This window comes from Meleagris gallopavo, chromosome 11, assembly GCF_905368555.1.
Source record: "Meleagris gallopavo chromosome 11, MGAL_WU_HG_1.1, whole genome shotgun sequence".
Taxonomy (NCBI): Eukaryota; Metazoa; Chordata; class Aves; order Galliformes; family Phasianidae; genus Meleagris; species Meleagris gallopavo.
In genome coordinates, this window is record NC_139414.1 from 6,217,516 (window position 1) to 6,232,651 (window position 15,136).

The 15,136-nt window shown below is 38.4% G+C and overlaps 1 protein-coding gene across 5 annotated transcripts in view; it reads left to right on the forward strand.

Annotated features, from left to right (window-relative positions):
* The window catches only part of PXYLP1 (2-phosphoxylose phosphatase 1), a 74,965-nt gene that overhangs the window by 43,911 nt on the left and 15,918 nt on the right, over positions 1 to 15,136 (forward strand). For all 5 annotated transcript variants that reach the window (XM_085232877.1, XM_085232875.1, XM_085232876.1 and 2 more), the window contains exon 3: positions 14,403 to 14,564. In XM_085232877.1, the coding sequence (XP_085089003.1) occupies positions 14,403 to 14,564 (162 nt within the window). The remainder of the gene's footprint in view (positions 1 to 14,402; positions 14,565 to 15,136) is intronic.

Genomic DNA, 15,136 nt, shown 5'->3' on the forward strand with positions numbered 1-15,136 from the left:
GTCATAAGCAAGTTGTACAAACATCTGCCTGCCACCGTTCTCAGTGACAGAAGGCTTTGCCTACTTGTGTAACTTCTGAGCCATTTATAGCTGAACTCATCTGGACAGTGCTCAGAATAACCTGATTTGACTTAGTGCTGCTTTGAGTAGGCCAGTTGACTTCCAGAGGTCCATTAAGGCAAATTATTTGTTTGTAGAGGTGGGTTTATTAAAGTTAGGTTTTTTTCCCCATGTATTCTGCTTTTTTGTCATTTGTAGTTCTAGGAGTGTCACTCTAATCAACTCAAGAAAAGCTTGTCTGTCCAATTCTCTGTTCTTCCTTTATTATAGCTCTTGGATTCTGAGCTGAGGTGCCGTACTGGTAACTGCAGATGCGCTTTGGATCAGGATGTCTGTCTGTGTTAGAGCCAAAGATAATATTCTTATGTATTACTTGTATATTGAGCTGTGTTTTAACAGCTGTGAAAGTTGTGTTTTTTTTTGTTTTTTTTTTAATTCTGAAAATCACCTTATTTTGTTGGCAGAAATAGTAAGGAGGGATAGTTTTGTTTCCATTTGCAGCTGTTAGATTCTTCAAGTTTGGTTTGGTGATTCAGGTTTAGTTCAAGTATGTTCAGTCTGTTTTAAATAAGCCCTCGCATCCCCTAAGAGCGTAGTTCCCTCTGTGCAGGGTTTGGATTCAAGGGCTTGGGATTTTCATAGGTATGTCAGTATTGTAGGGGACACTGTGTGGATGCAGTTCCCACAGCTGCTGCCTGTTCCACACTGTCTGGGAGAAGTGCTTTGTACACATTTTGGGTCTTTGCTCACCTCTGGGCATACTGGGAAATGCAGAGATTGTCGTGCTTGATTCTGCTGCTCTGCTTCTCTCCCTGGTGAGCTTTTTTGTTCTTGCTGGTTGGGCAGTGGAAAGTGATTCTCATCCCTGAAGGCGTTTTCTTTTGCAGGTGCAGTTCATTCCCTTGCTACATGCTGCCTTCCCTTGTACTTTTCTCCTCAGTATTTTACAGGAATAATATGATCAAAACAAAACCTGAATGTCTTAAGCTAAGAAGGTAATGACAGCTTTGTCACGCCGCTTTGTTTTAGTATACAAGCCCTTTGCTAATTTTTGCTGACCACTGTGATGTGAGAGCAGTTTTCTGAGAATTCACAATCAATTCAGAATGCATTAGCATTATCCCTCCTACTTACTTTCATCAGAGCTTTTAATATAGCAATGCCTATTAATTGCAGATGGATTTCTCATGCGGTAATTGCTCACTGCCCTTTGTTGAAGATTTGCCTTTTGCATCTTCATTAGAGGAATATTCTGACCCAAATGGCCCTTCTTCGTTTAGAGTGCAGATGGAGCCTCAATTGGCAAAACTTAATGTCATTGGCAATAATGCAGTCTCTTACATTCAGCCTTCCCACTTTCAGGAAAGCATGAGCAACTTTTTAAACAACAGAATTGATAACAGGTCTATTTTACTGAGTAGTGCTTGGAGCCTGCATTAATTCCCACAATGCTTCTGCAAAGAGAATTAAAAACTATTTTAGTTGTTTTTTATGAATATGGTAGTTTTCTTTGAATGTATCTGTTTCAGATAAACGTAATTGTCTTTAGATAGTTTGTTTTTCTTCTTACTCATCTTAATTTTTCTCTTGCAACTTATCCTTTTGGTGTTTTTGCTCATTCATTTGTGCTTTTGCTAGGCTTTCATTTTTGAAATGATGTGGTGGCTTACTCCATCAAAAGCATCTCATCATTTGATTGAAGATTTTAGAAAACCATGTAATCTCTGTCCTGAAGTTACTTCCCTTGCATCGTTTTAAAGCTTACTCACTGAGGGGGAAGCAGTGCTTACACATACTAAATGGCATTGTGGTTGGTTGTTAAAGAGATGGGATATTTAAAAGGCAGAGGCTTTTGTGGACTTCCTGCAGTGAAATATTAACTCCTGGAAAATGTAAGCGATCTCTCTTTATGATTTTTGAGAGCTGGCTGGATTAAAAAAGATGGAAGCCCTTGGTCCATGGTGTTATTTGGGCTTACCAACTGTGCATGTTAGTACTGGATAAAGACAAGAAATATGATTCACTAGCTTCCTCTAAGTTCTGTAGGTCCTATTTATTTCCATGGAAACTACAACAGATAGCGAGAGCACAATAACACTGTTTGATAGAGGGTTCGTAATAACCCTTGCCAGCAGAGGTGTCTCATGATCTGTGTTGCCATGGCTGAAGCACACCAGTCACTGCCACTCTGTGCTCACCACATCCACAGTTTGATCTCCAGAGATGTTCATCAAGCTATCGTGTCAATGGATGCATATTTTTCTGCATGGAGGAAGTTAATTCCACACTGTTGCTTCATATGCACTTCCGTGTCAGACACCATTTTGTCAGACTGCCCCTCTGCTGCCGTCTGTTACAGAGCAACAAAATGTAATGGGGTATTGGTGGGAAGGTTCAACTTCTACTGCATCATCAGTCTTTGACACTGTGAGCCAATGTAAGAAAATAGGAGGTGCCCTCATAGAGCAGTGCTCATAGTTTGCAAAGTGTCCTCAAGACACTTATAACGCTGTTGCAGAGAAGCTGTTTGGAGTTCCTGACACTGTAACCGTATCTTTTGGTACAAACTTCACCAGCACAAACATCTATCAAGCACTACAGTGTTAAATATGCTTTTCTGGGTCTTGCTGCTGGCAGATCTGTGGCTGCTATGTGGCCTTTGCAAGGACAAACAAGTGAGCTGGTGTGGATATGCAGTGGCATATGGTGTTGAGATCAGTTTCTTGATCAGATCAGTTTGTGGACAGAAAACAGTTGAGATTAGATGTGAAACAGAAAGGTGCTAATTTAATGCAGTAGTTAAAATATTGATTTGCATTTGTAAGGGTTTGTGTCTTTGAAGGACACTGATGTAGGGAAGTGCCAGCTGTCTGTGGATTGTTTGACATTAATGTATTAAACAGTTTGCATCCTCTGCAATGGCTAATAGCTGAACCCTATAGGCTTTCTGTTGTATCCTGACCAAGGTATGAAGTAAAGGATATAAATAATGCTGAGAACTGCAGTGGACAGCTCTTTTGAGAGGTGACAAAGATGCTTTTACTTGTAAGCTTGTGTACAGGACTCGTTGCAGCCGCTGACTTGCTGTTATGAAACCAAGAAAGCAATGCATGCAGAGATGTAGAGTATAGGGCAAAGGCATGTCCTTTCATTTCTTTGTTCTTTTTAATCTGTATGGTTTTTGTTTTCTGTTTCAATATCTGGATATTGCTGTAATAAGCATACTTTAATAAAAGTATAATAAAAGTGTAAAAAATGACATTTTATCTAGGGCGATAGAAAGTAATACTGCACACTTCCTCTTCATATCCGTTACAAAAGTGAAAGCTTAGTAGCAAGAGTTAGTGAGTCCCTTAAGGGACACCCCACAGGGGAGTAAGTGTGTAAGAATAGCAGAGGGACCCTGTCACAGTTCAGAAGCATTAGCAATGTTATTAATGCCAAGTATCAGAGCAGGAGCAACCACTGAACTGTCCTGAACTCTTCTGCATGGGCCATATTTTTATATTGCATTCAGCTGCTGTGATTGAAAAGAATGCTTAAGACCTTATTTTCTATTTGTGTTCTTGAGAACAATACGTACTTTATTCCGCTACACTGAGTAATTTGTGTGATTAGCCTCTCTGTTCAGTTTACATGCAAAATCTTTAAGCATCTTCTATTCAGTCTGATGTAGTCAGTACTGCACAGCTTCCCACTGTAGTATTTTTGAGATCCATAAGATGTACAGGACAAAAAGAAGGAAGTCTTTCACTTAAAACAAAGGTCACCACCCACAGGCAAATTATGGTAACCATGTTCAGTGTTTTATGTCCTGGAGCTATCTTTTTGTGCTGACCTTTATTCTGAGACCATAATACGAAAATGGGAACAGCTGACAACATTCTTTGAATCTGAATACAGCTGATAAAAGCTGTTCTGAAAATCCGTTCCAGGATAATTCAACTAGATTAGTTTGTGTACCAGTTTCTGAATTCTGTAGACAGAAGCAGGGCAGAGCTTTAAAATCCTATTGTGCTCATGAATCTTTTTAGATAAGTAACAATGGCTGGATCAGCTGTATTTATAAAATCATGCTTTTAGGGCATTAAACCTCCTTAGTCTTTGTTTACTTAAATCAGTAGTCTTCAGAACTCTGATTTCATAGAGACATCTCTCAGGCTGATGAAGCATGGCAACTGTGCAGATGTGTTGTGGCAACGACTTCATTTGCAGCATTGTGTTTATGTAACACTTCCCATGTGTGAATCCTAAATGAGCCTGTGGTAGGCTAGGGACTCTCAGAACTCTTTAATTGTAAGCAGCAGTGGGGCTTTTTTTAATCTTGCCACTAAGTAACCTGGAGCATGGGAAATATCTGGCCAGAGCATGTGCTTAAAGGGCAGGAAATGTCTAGCTTGTCTAGATGTCCGGTAGGAACCTCCTCCCAGCCCTTGGACTGGACTGGACAGGCAAGCAGTGAGGTGATTAGTGAGAAACTTTATGATCTGTGTGTACGTACACATACACACACGCACATTTAAGAAAGGAGTGCAAATGTAATTGGTGCTGATATAAATCTTTTCCATGTTAAAAACTTCAACATTTCAGTGTAGTAGGAAAATAAATTGTACGGAGGAGTTTTTTACTTGGTAGGAGAAATGGAAAATGACTGTCTCTTGAATTTGAAAAAGCTAGAGCTTGCAATCAGCACTGCTGTTTTATTGCTGTCAGGCTGAAAATCCTGGATGCTATTTAAGTAATGCCATATGCCCTCCTGAATTGTCAGTGGAAAAACAAATGGGAGGTGGGAGACCCAAAACTGTAAAACTCTTTTCAGAGCCACATCTGGATTGAATAAATGCAAGCATCCATTGTATAATTTAATGTCTGTTTGAATTTGCTCTCAAAAAACATAATGGTAGGCCTACCATTGTTGAAACACAGCTATGTTATGTTTCAAAGCAAGAACGAGTTTCTTAGCATATTTATTTTCCTTGTGTAGGTCAGATAGGGACTTTATAGAAAACAAAGAAACACACACACACACAAAAAGCCAGCAAAAACTTTTCCTCAAGAATACTGGAGTTCTTTAAAGCTGGCAGAGCTGTCATACATGGTGGCTGTGCGTAGATGTGAAGCTTTGAACAGGAGTACGTGGACAAGGCAAGCTGGCCTTTTGCACTGAGTCTAAAAGGGACAAGAACCTGCCTCACTCTTGCTCCCTGGGCAGGAAGCTGATTTTGGCAATTTTCCTAGGAAAGGAAAAAGCTCTAAGGAAATTTCTAAATTTCAATCCAGGATCGGTTTGGGCTGTTGCTGAGCTGAGCAGGTCTGTGAAAAGCATCAAAGAAAAGCAGCCAATTTACAGTAGTTTGTGTTGTCCGTGGGGAGATTTGCGCCTCAGTGGAAAACTTCAGGGATCTGACAACCAAACAGGCTGACAACTATCTGATGAATAAACATACAGTTACATGGCATACATACTAATCAATATTGATTAGTAAAGTTGAGATGCACTTAACAGTTGTAGCTACAACAATATTATTACTGTTACAAGGGAGAGAGAAAGGACTGTGTTGTAAAGCTCATGCATATGTGTAGATGTCCATTTTGTTCAGCTGAAGTTTACCTTATCTTATATTTGAGCTTGTGTAAGGTGGGAGATCATTGTGAAGTCTTCTGGTTGTTTTTCCCCCCCCTCCTCCCCCCTTACAAATGCATGCATTAAAACAAACCAACCAAACTACTTAACAGCTCACATTTGTTCTCCCTTCAATCAGTTCTGACTTCCACCAGGCTAGCCAAGGTGCCCCTGCAGCCTTCTAACACCGTTAAGTTTCCATTTCCTGTCAGTAAGCATGTGACATGCAGAGTGCTTCTGAAAACTGATTTTTCCTCCACTTTAAGAAGAGAAAGCAGTGTTTTTGCTTACTTGCCCAATGACAAGTGGTTCCAGCTTCTAGGGAGAAAATTGCTGTATGCTACAGACAAGTTACTGCAGAACAAAATAAAAATAACCAAAGATTAAGGAACTATCCTAGTTCTTAAAAATAATGAAGAAAAACAAGTAAAACTTGAAGTAGCTTTTTGTTAAATCTCATCTTTGCAGTAGATGTGTTCATCTCAGCCTTTGGCAGGTGATAGTTTTGAAGTTGCATAGAACGTCAGAGAAAATGCATCAGAGAAACCCAAACATATTTGTTTTATTTTTACTGTGAGCTGAAAAATAGTCAGTTGCTATACCTCTTCATTGTGTATGTTGTTTTTTTTTGTAATTTTTCTTCTGATTTCTTTGACCTTCTTTAAAACATAGCTGAAACATCTTTAGTTTTTAGTATTTATTGCCAGCAAATGTGTCTTTAGTTCATGCTTTCTAGCAGTCAACTTGATGATAATTTAATGTTGAAACTGAGTAATGGAAGTGCAGCGGTGTGGTTGCTCTGATGGGCAGCACAGAGCTGTGCAAGCTGCCATCAGGGTTTTTGCTATTCTTGGGGTGTGTGCTTTGTGATTTCCGTGGGTCTCTATCCAAGGTTGCTGCTTGGCAGCTTCTTGTCTTTTGGGTAGTTAAAACCTAAGATGCAGTGCTTCATTTGAAGTTGTGGGAAACAAACAGTCACGTACCTTTATTTGAATGTCAATGCTCCTTTCTTAGGTAAGTGCTGGTGTACCATATGTGACAGCTGGAAAAGCTGTGTTGTGCAGTGTGTGTCAGTGGCTGATCTCTGCTAGGCACTGCTCAGTGCTTTGTTTGCTAAAGATCAATTGAAGCAGTGCTGAACTTTCTTCATTGGCTATGGAGAAAAAAAAAATGCGAATTAATCTGCTTATCCTACATTTTAATTCTAATTTTCCATTAATATTTTTTTCCAGTTGAAAGAGAATGACTCACTCACACATACCTCTCTGCTCCCATTCCCACCATGTATAGATTTGAAGTCTGAGCTTTCCAGGGGAGAGGGGCCATGGAGGGAGCTGGGATTTTCAGCTCTGGTGAAACTTGGCCTGCAAGAGTGAAAGTAAGGGGCACTCACCTCACCTTTATTAAATCATAAGAAGTAATTTTGGAAGAACAAAGGAAACCTCTGTGTTGTTAAATTGAAACAAAAGATGCAGTTTGAGGAACATGAGGAAATACAAACATAGTAGTGGAGAGCAAAAGCTTAAAAGCAGTGTATTTCTAATATTCACCCATGTAATGCAGGTGTAATGCAGGATTTTACCCTGTAAGGATCAGCCCTTCAAAATGGGGAAGCTTGAGATGAATTTTTATATGTAAGAATTCAGAATATGATTTTCTGTTCTGCAAGTTTGCTCTAGCATTCCTCATTGCCTTCAAAAGCAGAAAAGGGTATTTTTGCTCTAGGAAGGGATATGCATGCGTTTACATCATCGTAGGTTTTAACTTCTGGTATTAGCATATGGTAGAGGAAGGACCATTGCAGAAGTCCGTGTTTCTGCAGTATGAACTGTGTGTATTCAAAGTTGCTGCACCAAATGTTTTTTTTCAGCACTTTTGATTGGAAGCAATGACTTGATAAGAACGTTCAGTAATACCTAGATTCCTACTGATTGGCTGCTACACTTTCAAATGTTTGTCCTGAATATTTTTGGCACCGTCTTCCTTTGAAGATGAAATGTAGGTTGTTGACAGCAAAAAAGATTGTGCTGCAGACTCCATGAAAATTGCCAGAATTACTGTGATCTCTCCTATAGGAGGAAGAACAGCAGAAAGAAGCTGACTGTATGTGAAGTAGGTGTGTGTGTGTATGTGCGCATCCCTGCCCAAAATTAACTCAGTACCACTAGCACTGAATGCTTGCAAATTTTTGGGAACTTGGAGAGACGAATCTGTCATCTGTTTGCTCCCATTTGATTCATTTTGTATATGGCAAGGTTAGAAATTACTGCCTGCATCTGCGATGCGGTTGATGAGTTTGTACTTTGGGTTCTCCAGTTTCAGATTTTCATAGTCTTTTTAAGCGCGTTAAAAGAGAAGTGCTTACCTCTGTTGCCCAGCTGCTATTGCAGGCTGAAAGTTGTGTGTATGGGACAGTGAGATCCATACTGTTGCTAGGTGGAATTACTGTGGAGAAAATACACTCCAAGGAATCTTCAAGGGTTTGCTACAAAAGAGCTTTTTGTTAGTCCTGGGTTAGAATTTTAGACTCTCCACCTCCCCGCTGTTCTTCTTGTTGCTGCCCACCTCCCCCATCCCTTCCTTCATTTTTTTCCTTTCAGTAGCACACACAGCCGTTAGCAGCACTGTGGGAAGAAAGCCTTGAAGCTCAGAGCTCACACTGTAGTAGAAAGGGCAGCAATTGCATAGAGGGCTTTCTGCAGAGAAACATCTGTGCTTCTGGGGCCCTTTGCTCCACTTGTTCCTGAACAGGCAGAAGACTGCAGAAATGGAGAAAATAGAAGGATTATTGCTAAAGGAACCAGACACATGAAGAAAGAAGTAGGTTCAGATGTGGGTGGTAAAGGGACGGGCAGTGATGGGACTGTCACCTCTTCAGTGGTTCAGTGTAGGCATATATATTGTTTTCTGCTTCTGAGCTGTGTGTTCACAAGCTTAGGAAGCTTTTTAAAGATCTTTATGTCTGTTTTTCTTAATGATATCTGATAGTTTAACTGCTGTGAAGATAATAAGCCTTTGTTTGCGCATTCACTCAGCATTTAAGTATGATGTATTTGTGTTTGTGCCTTTGTATATTGTGCATAATGACACTGATCGTTAGTACAGTGTTACATTAGAGGTACAAATCTGTATTTAACTGTACAGAAGAATAAAATGAGGTGGATTGTGTCACACAAGTGTGTTCAGACTTCACTGATGTTCAAACACGTTTGTAGTCACAGGCTGTAAAAGTGACCGTAGGGGTGCACTCCTCAGGTGTGAGCCGGATGGCGGCAGTCAGCCCTGGGGTGGCAGAATGTCAGAGCTCCTGCACTGCTGTTCCCAGGCTGCCTCATTTCTAAACTGTGTGCCTTCAGTCTTGTGTTACAAACACTTCATTCAGCCCGTGTGTGTCTTATCTGTTTTTCCAGCTTGTATTTGTTGCTGTACGTATTTTCTTCTTTTCTCCATCTAATTTGTTCTGAAGAATTCCTGACTGATCTTTACAACAATCTTTTCATATATCCTTTTTATTTCTTGGGGGGAGGATGAGGTGGAGGCCTACTTTACATTCATCATCAGAATTCCAGAAGCTGGTGTTCTCCTCTCTGCCTTGCAGCCTTCTTAGTGCCCTTTTAGGAGCCAAAAGGAGAAGAGGAAGAAAAAAAGTTGTAAGATGAATAAGTAACTTTTTGTGTTCTCTGACATGCGTGTTTACTTTTCTTTATCCCTTAGCATAAGGTTTACCTACAGTGGGTTGTTTTTGCATTTCTGGTGCGTGGCTTCATTTTCATGTGACTGTTTTAAATAGCCTGCTTGCATGGACCTGAAAGAACCTTCTGTCTTACCACAGATGAAAACTTCAGGTTCCTTGTTAGTTGCTTACTTGAAGCTAACATGGCTACTTGTGCTGCTTCTCAGACAAGCTGGAGTTACAAAGGAAAACAGAAGCGGAGAATGACTTTATTGCCTATCTTTCTATATTTTGGTAAACGTTAGAATTTTTTTCCTTCTCATAGATATTTTCTTTTGGATAAACAGTGGTGATACCTTGTTTCTTCCATGGTTTAGGTAGTACTGCTGGATGGTAATGAATTCAATTTAGTGTTTCTTCTACATGAACTGCTCTTTGTGTTCGGTTTTCTGCTGTACTAAATTTTGTTAAATTGATGTCAGCTTGCTAGTGCTGATCTGTGTCAGACTGGCTTCCTGCTTGGAAGTGTGAATACAATAGTTGATTTGATAAACTTGGCGTTTTTCCAGAAGGACTGATTGATATGTAGGAGTTATGATCATTATACTGAAATTTGCTTTGAGTGATTCTCTTTCTTACTTAGAAACAACTTTTCTAATATCGATCTTACTTTGTTGTATTTTCTAGTGTGCAGGAATTGGGGTACGTGTGTGGAAATCAGACTAATGAGCTGCTTACTCTTTAAAGAAGTTGTGCTTACCGTTTCTATGTTGTAATAGTTGAGACACCACTGGCTTGGTTCATAAAGACATTTTTTAGTCAAGCATTTATCCTTAATTAAGATTAGGAGATTAAGTTTTCACGTTCTGTAGGGTAAGTTGTTTGTTTTGAAATAAATTACTCAACATATTCTCTTTAATTCAACTGCCAATTCTTAATTTATTAATAGAGTGGAAAAGACCAATTTATATAAAAGCTCAATCTCCACTGATTTTGTATTTATTTCCTCTTTTTTTTTGACTTTGAAAAAGGAAATGGTGTTTGAATTTGGGGTTGTAAAAATTCCTGAAGGAGGAGTGAGAGTACAGCAGTAGCTGGCTGTTCTACCACATGAGTAGTGTGTGTCTGTCTCTCACAGTACTGCATTTTGTCCTATCTAGGTTTACTTTTGTCTGATACCAGTCTGTGTGTTTAGTTTATTTCATATTTTAAACAATTTTAATTTGTCACACCAGAGTTGCATTGAGGTTGCTTCCATTTTATTGTTTTTGCAAGCCTTTTACTTTCTCTCTTAGATATAGCTTTTTCAAAATGAATATTTTCAACTATTTTTTATGTAGAGTCTTTAGGTTTTGTTAAAAATAATATTATAAATGTAAAGAAATAAAATGTTTTCCTTTTTTTTTCTTTTTTTCTTTTTTTTTTTTTGATCAAACTATCTCTGTGATATGTACGTATTCTTTATAACTTCAGTGTTGGTGAAGTTTCCAGATAGATGATTAAATATCTTTCAAATTTATTTCATGAACTGCTGGGGGTGTGGGAGAAGCACACAGATCAAACCTCATGTGTTTAATCTGTTTTACATTGTTATATTCCTGTTGTAAAACTTGACTTTTGAAAGGTACAGCAGCGTAGAGATCTTGTTCAAAAGCTCTCTTAATCGAAGATTTAAGTATGATTATATTTGCGCTGTCAGACTTCTGCTTTGAGGAAGTACATGTTGAACCAATAGAACGAGTCATATAAAATAGTGCTAAGCTATAAAGAGCTGTATGAAAAAGGCATAATAGAATTCTGATCTTATAATGATTTACAGCTGGAAGAACAGAGCTTGGAACAAGATAATGTTCAATTCCATACGAGTGGTATTTTTTTCTACTCTGAGCTGTGTCAGTCCAGTATTACTTGTGGATGTGTAGGCGTGTTGTTACATACGGACTAGAAACCCTGTTGGGAAACAGAGGTGAGATTGATGCAGCAGAAAAGTATTGGGATACATGGCCTCGCTTTCAGTAGCTGCTCATGTGATGCAAGTGCTACCAGAATAAAAGCACAAACTGAGCTTCCAGTGCAACAGGAGGAACAAGTCTTACTGGGTGGGCTCCTTGGATTACAGTGCTAAATCTGAGCAGATGGAAAGCGTCTTTCCAACTGGAATTCATCTGTCTTTAGTCTAGTTTTTCCTGCCTTCTGAAATAATTTTATATATTATATATATATATATATATATTTTTTTTTTTTTCTTTTGAGATTCTCAGTGGACTGGATAAACTGGTATCCAGATCTTTTTTTTTTTTTTTTTTTTTTTTTGTTTTGTTTTGTTTAACATAGTTAAACAGAAGACCCAGGTATCTGTATAGATGGTTTTGTTGATTTCTTCTGATACGTGTTATTTCACGTGTGTTGAAAGTAAATACTGTATGCAGTGGCAGTGCTTGTTTAGGTGTCTAGAACTTTTTGATCTTCTTGATGAAGAAACCTGTAAACAATTTGAGTCATTTAAGATGAATACCTTCAGACATGAAGATAATATGGTTGTGCCACAGTTAGATTCAAATTTAGAAGCTTGAGCTCTATCCCTCTCTGATGTACTTGGAAGAGGACAAGCTGGTAGCAGTTTGGGTTGGAATTTCTTTCCCTTCTTTCTCCCTGGTGTAATCCAAGCTTATTCACTAAACTATAAGGGTAATACTTACCAGCTATTATGAAGTAATCAATAATTGTTGTTAGCAGCAGCATTTAGAAATTTAGGGCAGTTTTTTATCAACTTTTTTGTAACTATGTTAACTATTGTTATTCCTAATCTGTGATTCAGTTTCTGGTCCACAAGTATTACTTTGCACCTGTAAATGCTGTGGTGACTTCATAGAGTCCTTCTACAGTGTGTTGCCAGTGGCTTTTGTAAACTAAACATATTGTCATATTCCCGTAGGTGCAATTTTTACTTGTAATTTAACTTGTAATATTTTTAGTAGTTTCTTTTCTGCAAGATTAAGTGCTTCCTGTTCTTAAATTTTTTGGTAATGTTAAAGTACTTTGACTAGGTAGATGAAAAATGAGACTTTGCTGTCTGTAAATCAAATATTTAATCTCATGAATGCTAGGCAGTTGATCTCAAGAAGAAAATATGGACATATGTGATAGCTAGTAGCATCAATGCAAAGGTGCGTGATCTGTTCTGTTGTGTTTGCCTTGGATCAAAAATTAGGCTCCTTATTTTGCTTTTGAGTCTCCTAATTAAATTTTAGCACAAGAGTTCTGAGCTCTTGTTATTGGTGTATGTTTTTTTCCTGTCACCCAAAGCACTGATGCTTTAGTATTCATCCATGAATACCAAAGCCAGCTCTACATTTTCGTGATGTTAAACAAGCAGTAGCAGTGTTGTGGGTTGCTATAGAGAAAACTGTTAACACAAAGCTGAAAGCTCTTGCTCCTAATGTTTTCTACATAGAAAACTTGACCAACATAACTACTGTAATTTCCCATTTATACTCTTTAGGCCATCTACTGTAATGCTGTTTAGTTGCAGAGGGCAGCAGCTCCTGTAACACTTTCATAGGTTTGGGATTTATATTCCAAACACAAATTTGCTGAAAGTACCCTTTAAAACACAGTCATCAACCTCTAACAAATACCACCAAGGCTCTGAGTTACTATTGGTTTATTTCATCAGTGGTTTGCAATGTCTTCCATTAGCATACAACAGTCCTAGCATGGAAGGAGCTAAAATTTTTTTTTTTTTTTTTAAAGATAAATTAAAAAATGAATGTTGGAATTGCAGCTGAGCCCTGCAGCTTAAAGGGCCAAAGTCAAAATTGCAGTTTAATGTTCTCACCAGGACGAGTCCTGTGGGCAATTATGCAAAATGTGAAACAGCTGAAGGAAAGGATTGAAGTCACTGTGCCTTGTGGATATTAGCTTTGTTGACAGCACTAGCAAGGCCATGGAAAATGCTTGAGTTCTGGTTTTGATGTGCAAGGAGAGATTATGATAAAATGTTTAAAGTAGCACTTAGTAGCGTAAGAATGAAGAGTCTGTGCTACGTTAACAGCTATGTGTTCTTAGAATTTGTGTGTATTTCACTGTTTTCTTTGTGTACACAACTATATTGTCTAAAATTAGGTCTGGCAGTTAAGGTGCTCTGAATTGTTTCTTATGTTTTCTTCTTCTCCCTTCCATTTTCCCCTTCCCCACAAAGATAAATAGTAGCAAAAATGCTAGCAGTTTTCCTCCTGGTTTTTACTCTAAATCTGATCCTCTTCAAATACTAGAAAAAGCTGGTGGGAGGGAGTGGAGGGGAAGAGCATTTGTTATTACAAGTGTAGTCTTGAAAGGCTTGTAAATTCACTAGTACTTTCGCATCAGAGCAACCCAAAAAGGCTTTGTCAGTCAAACTCTGGCCTGAAATTCAGATTTTATAGAGGCGTGCTTCTACATGTTTGAAGTGCATTATCTGTATTTCTTTCTAATTTTTTTTTTTTGTTGTAACTATCACAGTTACATTTTACTAAATGTTTTTTGTGTGTATTTTCTTCAAGTAAATCAGATTATTTAAGACTGGCAAGGCAGCCGAGTAGGGGGGAAGAAATTGTGAGGAAAATGATGAACAGTCTAGTTCCTTCAGTCTCAGTCATAGAATCTCCATTACTTTGTTTACCAAATGGTTTGTAGTATCATAATGAGTGGACTGTCTTTTGCATGATGTCCTTCAGCATAAGTTTTTATGTGAGAGTGATGAGGGATAGCTGGATCTGTGATGGATCTTTTCTTTCCAGTTCATGCTTTTAGTGCTTCCTGGGAGACTGACAGAAAAAGCCAGCTTCAAGAGTGGGAAAAGCAAAGTTGTTCTTGACTGAGATGGATTTCTGAGGTCTTAGCCAAGCATTGAAGTCGCTAAATTCTGGACTTGTCTTCTTGACTCTGGAAAAATGTGGAAAAATTCACAACAAAAATCAGCTTTCTCTTTATTTTTTTTTAAAGGCTTAGTTAGGTATGTCATTACATTCTCCTAAAGGTATTCTGTGCATGTTTTGTGTCTTTCAGTGCATTTAATCCCAGTGAACCCTATCAAGGAAGATGGGTTGAATCCTAAGAGCCGAAAGAGAATAATGCCTGATTTGCTGACAGAACCTCCTGCAATAGATCCTGTTTACGAAGCTCATGTTTACTGCAATATTCCTACCATTGCTGAACGCAGCATGGAAGGTAACCTTCGTGCTTGCAGATGGTGATTTAGTGGAAGTAATGACTTTGTGCATTGTTGGTTCTGTGTTGCTTGGAGCAAGGTACAGCAAATGTCAACAGGTTGCTGAATTCTGGTAAACTGCTCAAAATGCACTGTTCTTCTCTCTTTTGTATTTTCTCTGATTTCTTGACCTTTGAGAGTGGTTCTGTTATCACTTACTGCTCAACTGGAATTCCTTAATTAAAAGAATGGGAGTCTTCAGAGATAATTAATATTTTATACTGTTTATTACAAGTGAACTAGAAGACACGTGTACCTTGTAGCAGCTGCAGCAGTTAGTTTGAATTAACTCTCTCATGTACGTATGCCATTAACAAATGTAAAATCACAAGCTAATATATCAATAAACTCTGAATTAAGCATGCTGCATGATGGTCGTTAAAATAAGGGTCTGGAAGAGCCATTATATAGGTGGAGTTATGTTACTGTGTTGGCAGAGACCAGTGCTTGAACAATGTCATGTATGGCTGTTGAACTTTGGATCGCACTTTTTTCTTAACATTCACTTTTTATGTTTTCTTTTTTTCATGAT